The following is a 12,656-nucleotide window of genomic DNA, read 5'->3' on the forward strand; positions in this document are numbered from 1 at the left end:
CACAGTCACGGATACACACACGCACGCGCACACACACAGTCACGGATACACACACGCACGCGCGCGCACACACACAGTCACGGATACACACACGCGCACACACACACACACACGCACACCCTGAGCATCAAACGTCTAAAGCGACTCGGATTTCCCAGACACGCCTGGTCCTCCACGCCTCTTCCTTTGCCAACCTGTTCCTGCCACACCCTAAACGCCCTTCCCTCTCATTTCCCTCAGGAGCACCAGCGCATCCTCAGGCACAACAATATTTATATTTTGGGGACACACCTAGCCTGAAAAACTATTTCTTGTCTGAAATTCAAATTTAACTCGGCCTCCTGTGTTTTATCTGGCAAATCTACCCACTTAAGAAGATGCAGGGTTGGGCGCCTGGGTGGCTCAGTCGGTTAAGCGACCGCCTTCGGCTCAGGTCATGATCCTGGAGTCCCGGGATCGAGTCCCACATCGGGCTCCCCGCTCGGCAGGGAGTCTGCTTCTCCCTCAGACCCTCTTCCCTCTCGTGCTCTCTATCTCTCCTTCTCTCTCGAATAAATAAATAAAATTAAAAAAAAAAAAAAAAAGAAGATGCAGGGTTCACACAAGCCCAGAGGCTGAGCACCAAGGGGTCGAGGAGGAGTCCTCCTGCATCTCTCTGGCTCCCTGGTGTGGGCAGGACCCGGAGGCCACCCCAGCTGACTCTCCGAGCCCCAGGATCCTGGTCAGCAGCTTCCTGACATTCTAGACTCACAGAACCCACCCTTTTCAGGGCTGAGAGGGAACTGCAAGATCATCTAGTCTCGATGAATATGGGGGAAACTAAGTCACCTTGTGGGGACTGCCTTGCCCAAATTCACAAAATGCAATGCCTCTGTCTTCATGTGACGCAGCTGGGGACTTTTCCCAGACGTTCTGAAAACCTTCAAGTCCTACCCAGCCCCATATCTCCCGACAAGAAGGAGGGCTATCTAGCCCGCTGGGCACCAGCCGACTCTGGACCAACGCTCGGGGAGTGGGTGGGTTCCCCACCCCACCCCTTCCCTGAGCAGGTGCCCTGCCGCTCTCAACGTGTGATGACACGTTCCAGCTCTGCCTGCCAGTACTTCAAGTACTTCTAAATCAACTGTAAAACAAAAAATAAATATTTTTTCAAATAACTAAACCCTACTGCTAACAGCAGTTTTGCTCCTGACACTTTCCAGCCTCAAACCCTCTATGAACAGAGAGCCCCGGGACAGCAAAGTCAGCCTCGTGACACTGGGCCACCCCCACAGCTGCCCCCCCACCCCCGCCCGGCCGCCAGGGTCTCTCTCACCACCCCCAGGGGTCTCTCGGCCACAGTGCCTATCTCGAAAGGCTGTCTTCACAGCATCTCGATCAAGTTGCATTCTGCTCTTTCACTTCTATTATCTTACCCTTTCTCTCTGTCATCACACTTAGGTTTGAAAGGTGACATAAATTCCAGTGAGTTCGCTTAAAGCCCCTGCTGAACAGGACCTTTGGGCTGCTCCCTATTTTGCTTCTTTCTGCAACAGGGTGAGGACGGCCTGGGGCACCTGCACTGTCCTTTCCGACCGTCTCCCGGGAGGGAGGTTTCAGGGGCAGCGGCCACAAGCTCCCCAAGCTCAGAAAACAGACTTGCGGAATTCCCCCGTCCTACGGCCACCCCCCCTCCTTTGCAAAAGGACCCAGGCTACTAAATAAATAGCAGCAGTTGGAATCTCCTCTTAACATCACCATTAACCTGAGATGTGCGGTCATGAGGGGAATGGGGATGCCTGCCGAAGTTTCTGGAAGCGGGGGCAGGCAGCTGTCAAGGATGAAGCAGAAGGCAGAAGCAGATGACAACTTGGAAAGCAAGACAGCGCCCAGACCTGCCTGTTGGGCTCCTCCCGTGCAGACCGCCACCTCCCCTGCCCTGCCCGCACCCCCAGCCCCACTTGGACACGGCACCTTGTGGGAGTTCCTCCTCCGCCGGCGGGCCTGTCACCTTAGGGAGCTGCAGCAGGTTGTACAAGGACTCTGACTCCATTTGTCCCTTGCTGGCCCTGGGGGTGCAGGGAATAGAAGGCTATCATCCTCGACCTCTCTGTGGTTTGGGGGGGGTCTCATTGCTCGTGCCAGCATGGGAGGGGTCAACATTTACAGAGTGTGTGCAGCCCCCTCCGCGTATTCACTATGGGCAGGGGGCCGGGCTCACCCCCCGCGGGACCGGGCAGATTCAGATGCGGGCCCTGGCCTCTTTCCTGTTCCCCTAGGCTCACTTCCTCTCCTGCTCAGCCACCCTCTTCACCCCCTGCGTCTTCCCCCAGCGTTTCTGGTCCCAAACAGACATTGGGGCTGGGGTGTCATGCATCAGAATGGTGGCCAGCTATAGCCCCCAGGGAGGCCCCCAAAGATGGGGGCATTCACCGGGGCTGCAGCCTCCCCATCACCCTAGCAGCCAGCCCAGGGACCAGGGCACTGCTGGCAGCTCCATCCTGCCCTGAGGCGAGGATCCAACCCTACCCCCTGGATAGGCCTCCAAGCTCCTTTTGGACAGGATTCAGTTCAAAGGACACGGCCACAGAAGAGGGAAGAGCCTTGCCTGGGGGTTAGGCGGCCCAGGTTCCCGGCTGGCTCCTCCTCATTCTCGTTTTGTGACTCTGGACAAATCCCCTCCCTTTCTGGTCCCAAAGATCTTTACAGACAGGGCCGGACTCCGAGCTCACCGAAGGCACTGGAGTGGACAGAGCTAGAACGACCTCAAGCCGTCAGCCGCCCCGGGCAGCCCCTCCCTGCCCCAGGCCTCAGTTTCTTCATCTGAAACCGGGTGCCCTCTCTTCCCCACACGCTGGATGAAGCTCAGGGGAGGTGGCAGGGGGAAAGGGAGGCTGCCCGCTTGGCTACGCAATGGGATGGTGCCCGTCTGCCTGTCCGGCCCCAGGAGGGAGGAATGGCTGCTTCTAACCCTGGGGGACCGGAGGGGCAGAGGGGCTCAGGGCTTCGCCTGGCCCGACTCCCTCCCTGTGCAGCCTCAGCTGAGGCTGTGTCCTCTGGGGTCCGTTTCCACAAGCCCCCGGGAACCCTCCCTCACTGAGCTCTGACTCCCGAGCTTTAGAGAGAGGCAGAAAGCCCCAAGCCGAGGGCTCCCGTGAGCTAAGATGCCAGGAGGACTCACCCAGCTGCCTCCTTCACACCAGGGAATGAAGCTTGTAGCTCGTGATCACTGGCTTCCAAATAAAAGTTAAGTTCCTAGCCGTGGGGGGCTGGAGGGGCCACGCGCTGCTCACTTCCTCCAGGCCTGTGGCTTCCGCAGGGCCTGCTCGGAGGCGTCTGCATGCAGCTTCCTCCTCGCTGGGCCGCAGGGCCTGCTGCCTCCACAGCCCCACCGGAAAGCTGTGTCCCCAGAGCCCCAACCACCCAGCCACACCTCCTGGCCCTCAGATGCCTCGCAGGCAACTTGGATCTGCAATTTTTTTCCCTCTCTCCCTCTCCCCTCCCCACCGCGCAGCCCAAGCCAGTCCCTCCCCGGCCTCACCATCTCCAAGTGGCCAGCACCAGCCAGCCAGCCGCCGAGGCCAGAGACCCCCACCTCCCCACCCCACCCCCAGAGAACTTCAAGCCCTGCCTTGGGCCATCCCTCCACCCCCACGCCCCACCCAGCCAACCCCTCTTCCCCTTTTCCTCTGGCCTGGACCACAGCCTCTGTGCTCGAGCCCCACAGCCAGCCTCTTACACCCCAACCCCTGCCCGGGATGCTCATGTCCCAGACCCCTCAAAACCCACCAATGGCATCCCATCGTTCTTAAAATAAAATCTACTCTGCACAGCCCAGCGTATGTCCTTGATGGACCTGCTGGCTAGATCTCCATCCCCATCTCCAAACCTCCCAGCCATGTTGACCGACTTTCTGCTTCCTGAACACACCACATGCCTTACTATTTCCTCTGTCTAGAAGCCCCTGCCCCATCTTTTAAAGGGGCTAAGTCCCTTTATCATCAGCTTAAATGCATCCTCCTTTAGGAAGCCTTCCCTAACTGCATCATCTAAAAGCGGTCGTCTTTAGGATTCCTTACCACAGCTCTGAAGGTCTTCTGTGTCCCAGTGCCTAGAACAAGGCCTGACACCAAGCGGACTCTATGCATAAATGCAGCCGGCTACTGTTGCCTGGACGATGAAGTTCTTCCAGAGAAGAAATGGGCCTTGATGGAGGAGTAAGAGTTTGCCCGCTAAAGATGTGTGAGGATGTTCCAGGTGGAGAGAACAGTGCGCGCAAAGGTGTTAAGGAGTTTGAGAAGGAGAGGCCCCAGGACGGCAGGAGAGTCGGCGATCAGCTCAGACCCAAGCTGGGGTCCTGCACTTGAACCGTCCTGGGCCAGGATGAACCTGTGAGTATTCACGGCAGCAGCAACTGTGCTGAGGGACCAGGAAGCCAAGCACCCTGTCTATGCTGACAAATCAGGCAGAAAAGGGGCAGAGCATGTGGGAAGCAGGAACAAGGGCACACGTGAGCAGGAAAGCGGTGTTGTTCCTGCTTCGTAAGCTCCCAAGAACTTACAAAAATGACAGAAAGCATTAGTGATTATTACTGCTAATACTTATTGAGTAACTGAAGATGCAGCAGACATCGCTCTAAGGGCTTTAATTTTACTGGGGGCAGCCTCTGCGGCAGGTGCTGCTTTCATCTCCGCCTGCAGATGAAGACACAGAAGGGCAGGATTCTGTTTCTGGCCCCCCCACCCCCGCCGATGGCCCTGTGCGAGCCCGGGGTTTGTGGCGCAGTGGGCCGGGAAGCAGCGGTGCCCACACACCCACTTGGTTTGGGCAAGCGGGGCGGGCGCGGCGTGGCCCGGGGGTCAGTGTGCTGCCAAGTCCCCGCGGAGATGGCATGTCCGAATGGGGGACTGAAGAGTGCTTAATAAAGCACTGGTTGGGGCCAGGTTAAGGGAACCCAGAAGAGACAGTGCTGCCCCCCGAGACGGGCAACTCCAAAGCCCAGCAAGGCAGAGGACAGGGAGGACACCAGAGCCCAGAAAGAGATGGCTGGAGCTCTGAGCCGGCCGCCAGCCAGGGGCTGTGGTAGACGGGGGCACGCCAACCCACGGTGGCCCGGCAGAGGGACAACTGACACCCTGATCTCGCTCACTCTCCCCCACCCTCCTTCCTGCTGGGGCCTCCCACTGGCCAAATCCCAGGGGAAGCCAGCGGCAAGAACGCCCGCCCAGGCAGTCGGTGAGGCCAGGGCCGCAGAAACCGCGGCGGGGGGGGGGGGGGCGGGGGGTCCTCAGGGGAGGTCGGGAAACATCTGGCCCAACGTGGACAACTCGGGAGACAGCAGCGGCTTGGCAGCCTCCTGGTCAGGGCAGAGGCCGCCGGCACTGCGGGGTCATCGGACGAGTCCTTGATGGGGGGTCTGTTCCCAGCCTGGGGCTCCAGCCTTCCGGTGGCTCTGGGGTCACCTCATCTCCGGTATTAGACTCCTTCCTGTTCAAGCAACTATGGCAACGCCAGTCATCTGCCACTGGACCTGGGCTAATAAAGGATGTGTTAGCAGTCGAGGAAGGCAGATCTTAAGTGAGGGAGGGATGATGGATCTGGTGAGGGAAACTGGAGGGAAATTTCCACCGCGGAAAGTGTGGGATAACGAACTGGCCAGAAGTCGCACGGGAATGACGTGGCTCTGGACCAGGCGTCCCTCCGAAGCCGGGTCCTTCCCAGCAGCTGTTTGGGATCCTTAGTATTTTTACAGCACCGAGGCCTCACTCTGCCGGTTAGTGGTACTTCAAGAGTGAGTTTTAACGCTGCGGACAGGAAAGTTCGACGCCCCTGAATCCCCCCATGACTTCTGCAGGGAAGGTTTACAGCATGGCCACCGTCGAGGGTCACCCGGGCCCCTCGTCCTGCAGCGCATGGGGCACACCATCCCCCTGGAGCGGGCTGTCCCGCCGGCGCCACCAGCCCCCCGGTATCCCCCGTTCTGCTTTGGACCCAGACAGATAGGCCAACTCGCCCAGCTCGGCTCATCCTTACTGCACATCCGCTGCTGTGACTCAGCTTTTCCCCCGGGGCTCCCGCCCAGGAACCCCTCGACCTCAGCCCCCATGGGGCCCGTCCCCCACACTGGGCTGCACGCCAGCTCCTGGGCCCACTTCCCGGTCGGACTGGAAGCTCCTGGGCCCAAGCACTGGGCTGGCGCGACCAAGGGCCAGCAAGCGCATGAAAGCAAAAGGAGACACAGCCCCGCTCTCTCGAGGTCTTTATTGGAATAAGTAACAGCACACTGTTCACACCGCACAGCACTTCCCTAACCAAGGCTCTGGCTCCCGGGAGGTCAGGTTCACGGCAGGGCCCACGGCAGACCCGGGGAGCCGCGGCTTCCCGCTGCCGGCCAGGCGGACGGCATTGCCAACACAGCCAGGGGTTTAGCGGCTTTTATTCGATATCCAGACATCCAAAGGCGCCACTGCTTAAAACAGCTAAAAAGACAATGAAACACGGGCCCGCAAAAGGGGGTGAAAAAAGCATTCAGTTCCTTTAAAACACAGCTCTTTGTCACATCCAATTAGGACATTAGGGCTCTGCATGCATAAGACCCTGTGGTTGTCACGGGGGAAGCAAAGCTGCAGGTAGCCTCCCCATGGCCAGTGGGAGCCTCAAACAGCCGCTCCAAGAAGGATAAAAGGTGACCATCTCACGGCCCCTGCCTGGGCCCTCACTTGGGCCCTGCAGACCCTGGGCCGGTGCCACTCGGGCGCAAATGATCTCACTTTCACTTAGTTCCTGTGGGGGGTCCCACCCCCGACCAAAAAACAATGCACTGAAAAGGTGGGTCAATTGAGGAGGAAGGGTTCTAGAACTTTCAAGATTAAGGGAAGTGGCTTCTGCACAAGTTACCCCAAGAAGATGTCCCAGCATCACAGACCTGAAACTCACAGCTATGGTCGCTAAGCCAGGAGGGCTGATCACAGGAGAGGCCGCCCCCAGAGTTCACCCTGCTCTCTGTCTCATGACTGCACCCCCGACGCGGATGCCCAGGCCTCGCGTTGAACTCTGATTCAGAGTGGACAGTGAAGGGAGGGGGGAAGGAGATGCATTCAGGGCAGGGAACCAACTTGAATAAAGCCAGTTTGGATGACAGATCACCTGCTCTGCTGGAACCTTGGCCTTAGAGAATCGACACCATGACACAGCTGGCCCCTATCTAGGGATCCCTTTTACCGGGAACACAGAGGGCTTGAAGCACACGCACTCCCCGCCCCCCAGGACCACTGCCTCCTTTTCCAGGCACGGAGTCCACCGGAGCTGCCCACCTGCGCTGAAAACCCCAAGGCTGCGTTCTTTCCAAATGTCAGCACCCCCTCCTTCGGTCCCCGGGACCCCCGGGGATGGGCAGAGTCTGGCCAGACCCGCCTGTAAAAGCCAGGAGACCGGCCTCCGTGGCTCTGGCGGCTGGCAGGGATCCTACGCATGTAATGAAGTCGGCACAGACTGTTCCAGCCTTGGTTCTTCTGTCAATGTGGCCCTTTAATGTCGCCGCGTCCCGCAGGAGACACCGTAATACTGTTTTAATTATTTCTGTCCCCTGCTGGGAAACCACCTCCATCAGACTCGCAGCGGCAAAGCTGAGACAGGGGACAGGGGAATCAGTGTTTCCTGAGTCGTGAGCGCTGGCATCCGATTTAATATTAACAACCAGCACGACTGCTCCGATCAACAGCAGGAAGGTGAAAATTGGAGATGAGAAAGGCCTGTCCTGAGAGCTGAGAGCCCAGGAAGGAGGCTGCCGTGTCGGGGGGGGGGGGGGTGACACAGGGCAGGCACCCCCCCGCCCCGTTTCTCTCTTGAGCCAAAGTGAGCGGGGGAAGGGGCGAACAGCATTCCTTTCAGGGGTGCCCAGCGGGGGATACCAGCAGGGTTGAATGCCACACTGGGGAGGAGGGCGGTAAAGACGTCATATTCCCCCAATTAGGCCTGGACTGCGTCCCCCAGAATCCATATGTTGAAGCTCTAAGCCCAGGTACCTCAGAATGTCACTGTATTTGGAGATGGGGTCTTTACAGAGGTCGGTATGTTACAATGAGGTCATATGAGTGGCCCTCATCCATGATGACGGGTGTCCTTGTAAAAGGAGGTTGGGACGCAGACGGGCACGGCGGGGGGAGGGGGCACATGAGGCCACGGGGAAGGGAGGCCATCCGCAAGCCGGGAGAGGGGCCTCAGGGGGAGTCAGCCCTGCCTTAATGCTGGATTTCTGGCCTCCGGAGCTGGGGGACCATCCGTTCCTGTTGTCTAAGTCCCCGCCTGTGGCCCGTTGTTAACGGCGGCCCCTGCAAACTGAGAGACTCCGCTTTTTATAAAAGTTTAAAAATGCATCTATTCCCAAACAGGGCCCCTGAGATGTATCAAGCAACACTTTAGATCCGGCTCCCGACATAGCCCACTTGGCCGTCACCAAAAAAAAAAAAAAAAAATCAGAAACCACTTCAGCAAATCCTGCCTCCGGCACGGTGGCACTGAAAGTCACCCGGGTCTTGGATTTTTGTGCAAAAGGTAAAGGAGAAACACTGGCTGGTCAAGCAACGGAATGTGGGGCGGGCCCTCCTGTCCCATCAAAAGCCCCCGGGACTTTAGAGGGAAGTTTTTTTTAAAACTACAAAAGGCTTTTTACTAAAAAGGCCTCTCTTCCAAGGAGATTCCCCCGCCATAGTCAGGCTGACTCATGGCTCCTCAGAGCTGTGGGTGCTGTTCTGATCACCCATGGCCGTGGTCATTAACTGCTGCATGGAAAGGCTTGCAGGGCACCCCCCCACACACACACACAGGCTGAAGGGTGTGGGGGGGGATCAGGGCTGACACGTGTCTCGGCACCGATGGGGCCACATGCCAGCACTGGGGTGCAGAATCCTGCCCACTGTGGGCTACACAGGGGAGCGTAAGAGCAATAACCTGAAGAGGCCGGGTGGCGTGGGGGAGGGGTGGGGTGGGGAACAAGGCTGGTGGGCCTCCCGGCCCTGCAGGGTCTCCGCCGCTCCCTGCTCACTCCAGGTGCTTGTACTTGGTGAACAGGTTGTAAAGAACCCTCAGGGTGGACTTGAGATCCAGGTTCACCACATCTGCGGAAGGAAACAGAGACGCCGTTGGTGGGGCGAGAGCACCTGGGCCCTGGTGCCGGCACGCGGGAGGGACGGGGCACCTGTCACGTCCACAGCAGAGTGCTTCGGTTTTAAGACCGATAGCCACCCCACCCAGGACGCCCTGAGCAGCGCCATCCCAGGACACTGGCTGCTGTGAGAGGCCCCAGGCCACCAGCCCTCTCCATGAGCACCTGGGATATGGCAAGACAGGTGGCAGGAGGCTCCTGCATCCCTTCTAGGACCCGCGTCGGGCACGTCTGGGGACCAGTGGTGCCTACGGACGTGTGGTCTCCAACAGCCAAGGATGTTTACTGGGGTCCAACACCCACGGGCCGACCTGTGCCAGGACAGAGAGCGGGCCCTCTGGGGCAGGGCGGGGTGGGAGCTGCGGTTCCCTCCTGCCCCCTCAAGGTCAAGCAATGGGCCATGTGATGTGGCCCACGGCAGGACCCTCAGGGGATCCGACAGCCCAGGAAGTCCAGGCTGCCTTCTTCGGTGGGAGGGGCACCTGGGTCTTCTTCTCACTTTGCCCTGTGACCTCAGACAAGTGACCTCCCTGCTCGGGGTCTTTGTTTGCCTCTAAAACTGGCCCATCGGATGAGGTGATGCCCAAGGCCCTTCTCGGGCCACAGAAAGATCATGGTCTTGCTTTCCCCCTGCAGGTACTCAACCCCAGAGCAAGAAATAGCATGTCTTCCGGAGGAAGGCTGGCTGAGTGGCTGCCGTGAACCAACAACTGTCCTCATACCGAGGCCCAGAGTGTCTCCAGTCTCAGCTTGTCAGAGCCGGGGGGAAGCACGGAGAGCCGGCACAACCCTCTTTCCTGCCTTCCCTTTGCAAACGAGACCAAGACTCACCGAGGAGAAAGAGCCTGCCGGCCAGTTTACCCTCACAATGAACTCGAGGGTTCACACATGCACCCAGGGCTCCCAGAGTCTCCCAGGCCCGAGGCTTCGGCTCAGCCACCCCCCACCCCCCCGGGGCCGGCCAACACTGCAGTGGGAGGAGACCAGTGGCTACCGAACCAGAGGCAGCCGGCAGGACCGATGCCCTCTGTGAAGGGGCAGGTCTGAGGAAGGGGCTGCAGGGGGCTAAGCCAGGCCTGCTCCTGCTTCCCCAGCCTCCCTGCCCTGGTGGTGCCACCACCGGCTGCCCGTGCCTCCCCGCTGCGGCTCGGACCCACACGCGGCATGACCGTGCCTCATCCCTGCAGGGACATCAACCCAACACGCATCAAACCGTGGTAAGCCTTTAATATCCTTGCAAGGCGTGAAACAGCATCTCTAGCCTGAGCCCGGCACCTGCAGGGACATGCAGATCCCAAGGCTCGTGGGCAGAGGTCATGTCCTCCAAGTCAAGCAGTTACTAAAGACCAGTGTTGGTGGTTCCACCAGCACAGTCCTCCTGGTCCCCGAAGCTAAGGGCACAGGGGGCACGGGAGCTGGGGTTGGTGGGGCTGGGGCAGGGCATTACCTTCAGGGTGAGCCTTGGGTGTCTTGAGCCCTCCGTCCAGCATCAGCTCAAAGGCAAACGCCACGTTGTGGACCTGCCAAGGAAGCAAAAGTAGAATCGGCACATGCCCAGACCCAAGCGGCCCCACGCAGGGCACAGGGTGGGCAGGGGCGTCGGGAGAAGATGTTCACTAGATGGCCCTTACTCCCCTCACCAGGGATCAGGGGGCAGCTCAGAGATGCAGGGCTGAAGGCACAAAGCTTACCCTAGAGGGCTCCGGGGTCTCTGAGTGTCTGCTCTGTCATAGGCCACATGATGAGAAGTGACCGTGACTCTGTCCCTTTTACAGACGAGGAAGCCAAGGCTCAGAGAGGACAAGCCACTTCCCAGAGACACCCAGCGCTACGCACTGTCCCCAGCACAGAGCGGCCACCCACCATGTGCTGGAAGGGTCTCCCAGAGCTGTAGGTGCATTGCTGTGGGCAGGACATTGCTCTCGGGGCAGTGGTGGCCCAGGCACCAGGCAGGCACTGGGGACCCTGCCGGAACAGAAGTCAGCCCAATGGTGGCTGCAGGGGCAGGCAGCAGGGCCCTGGTCCTGGCCTCGACTTGCTAGATGTCACAGAAGGTGGACACCCCACCCCCACCCCCCACATGGCTTCTCCCTGAAATGAAAAGTACCACTCAGCCCACGAGGATGCTGGAAGCTTGTATTCCACTAACAACTTCTGAAGAGGTTTAAAATAACACCTTCTCTGCTGCATTTATCCACCTGAATCACAGAGACGCCAGGTGATCAACCAAATCACAGCCAACCATCTGCTGGGAGCAAAGGCTGTTAGGGGGTAGGATCGGGGGGGAGGGGGCACCAAAAATAAAATAGATCATAGAGTCCGAGCTAGAGAGAACCCCGGGGCTCTTAGTCACATATCCTTTCAACAGTAATATCTTCATGATTTCAGGGTAAATGAACCAGAAACATGATCATTTTACTTGTAGTTTAATAATTAACCAGGAAAACGATGTTTGACAAAATAACCCGCTGTTGGTCAGAATCCCAGCAGCTCAGGGACCGCGTAGTGGCCTCCAGGACCCTCGGCAGCACCAGCACTGGGCAGGTGGTGCTCGGAGGGGCCCCGGGTGGGGACGGACCCCGCAGGCCCTTCACACCAGGGCTGGGCGGGGCTGCACATGACCAGATGCAGGGGGCCTGGAGGACCCTGGGCCATTCCAGAGGCCCTCTGGAAAAGGCCAAATGGAAAGGCCAAGCAGGGTGTCAGACGTCCAGGTGTACAGAGCCAGCCCAGCCCAGAGGAAGGGCGTGGGGTGCACCGAGGCCACTTTTCAGAGGAGGCCCCGGGGCCGAGATGAGTTAGGACAGGGAGAGACGGCCCCTCGAAATTGCTCGGCGCTGAGCAGGTAGGCTTCCTGAAACCCCACGCCTGCCCCGCACCAACAACAGCTCTCGCCCAGACCCACCTCTCCGTAGTGCAAGACTTTCCTTCTGCTTCCTTCTCGGTCTGAGGAAACCACCCGACAGGAAGTCACTGCCACCCTGCTCTCGTCCCAGCCACCCCCTCACCTCCACTGACCCCTCATGCCTGCAGAGAAGCCACCCCTGAGCCCAGGCCCCTGGGACAGGGCACACAGAGCAGCGAACAGCTCCCCGGACCCGAGGGGACCAGGCCACACGCTGTGCCCCAAAGCCCCAGGCCACCCCTGGGAGCCAGCCACACAGCCAGGACACCCTGAAATCCTTTCCCTCTGCAAGTCAAGGGATTTTTGAAAACCTGGCCAGGTGACAGAAGAATAGAAGGTTCTAGAATAGGGGTGGGCTCTTCCACCTCTGCCCTGCTGAATGTGGGAGCTTGGGTTGTCTCTCGGCCCTTCTGAGACCCGTTTCCTCGTCCCCAGGGAGGGAATCAGATGAGGGGATAGGAGGGAAAGCACTTGGAGAATGTGAAGCCCTTTCTTGTATTTGCCGGTAAGAACCTGAGTCTCCGGGACGCATTCCACTCCCCAGAGAGAGGAATGCTGTGGAATCTTCCAGAAGGATGACCGATGGGCACAAGGTACTCAGCAAAGTGG

At 59.0% G+C, this 12,656-nt stretch overlaps 2 protein-coding genes across 7 annotated transcripts in view; both read right to left on the reverse strand.

The window, feature by feature from the left end:
* The window catches only part of PARVG (parvin gamma), a 23,318-nt gene extending 19,777 nt beyond the window's left edge, over positions 1-3,541 (reverse strand). Inside the window, exons 1-2 of one of the 2 annotated variants that reach the window (XM_073882658.1) lie at positions 3,521-3,541; positions 1,954-2,048 (exon numbers count right to left, since the gene is read on the reverse strand). In XM_073882658.1, coding sequence (XP_073738759.1) covers positions 1,954-2,032 — 79 coding nt within the window. In that variant the 5' untranslated portion in view covers positions 2,033-2,048; positions 3,521-3,541. Of the gene's footprint in view, positions 1-1,953; positions 2,049-3,160; positions 3,425-3,520 lie in introns of those variants that run through there. The other variant, XM_073882657.1, reaches the window with a different exon arrangement.
* Positions 3,542-8,330: 4,789 nt separating this feature from the next.
* PARVB (parvin beta) overlaps positions 8,331-12,656 on the reverse strand; it is a 93,099-nt gene continuing 88,773 nt past the window's right edge. For all 5 annotated transcript variants that reach the window (XM_025882228.2, XM_025882223.2, XM_073882659.1 and 2 more), the window contains 2 exons: positions 10,590-10,662; positions 8,331-9,095 (listed from right to left, as the gene is read on the reverse strand). In XM_025882228.2, the coding sequence (XP_025738013.1) occupies positions 10,637-10,662 (26 nt within the window). In that variant the 3' untranslated portion in view covers positions 8,331-9,095; positions 10,590-10,636. The remainder of the gene's footprint in view (positions 9,096-10,589; positions 10,663-12,656) is intronic.

The sequence above is a fragment of the Callorhinus ursinus genome, unplaced genomic scaffold, assembly GCF_003265705.2.
Source record: "Callorhinus ursinus isolate GAN/ISIS: 27379988/994484 unplaced genomic scaffold, GSC_fseal_2.0 scaffold48, whole genome shotgun sequence".
In the NCBI taxonomy this organism is placed as follows: Eukaryota; Metazoa; Chordata; class Mammalia; order Carnivora; family Otariidae; genus Callorhinus; species Callorhinus ursinus.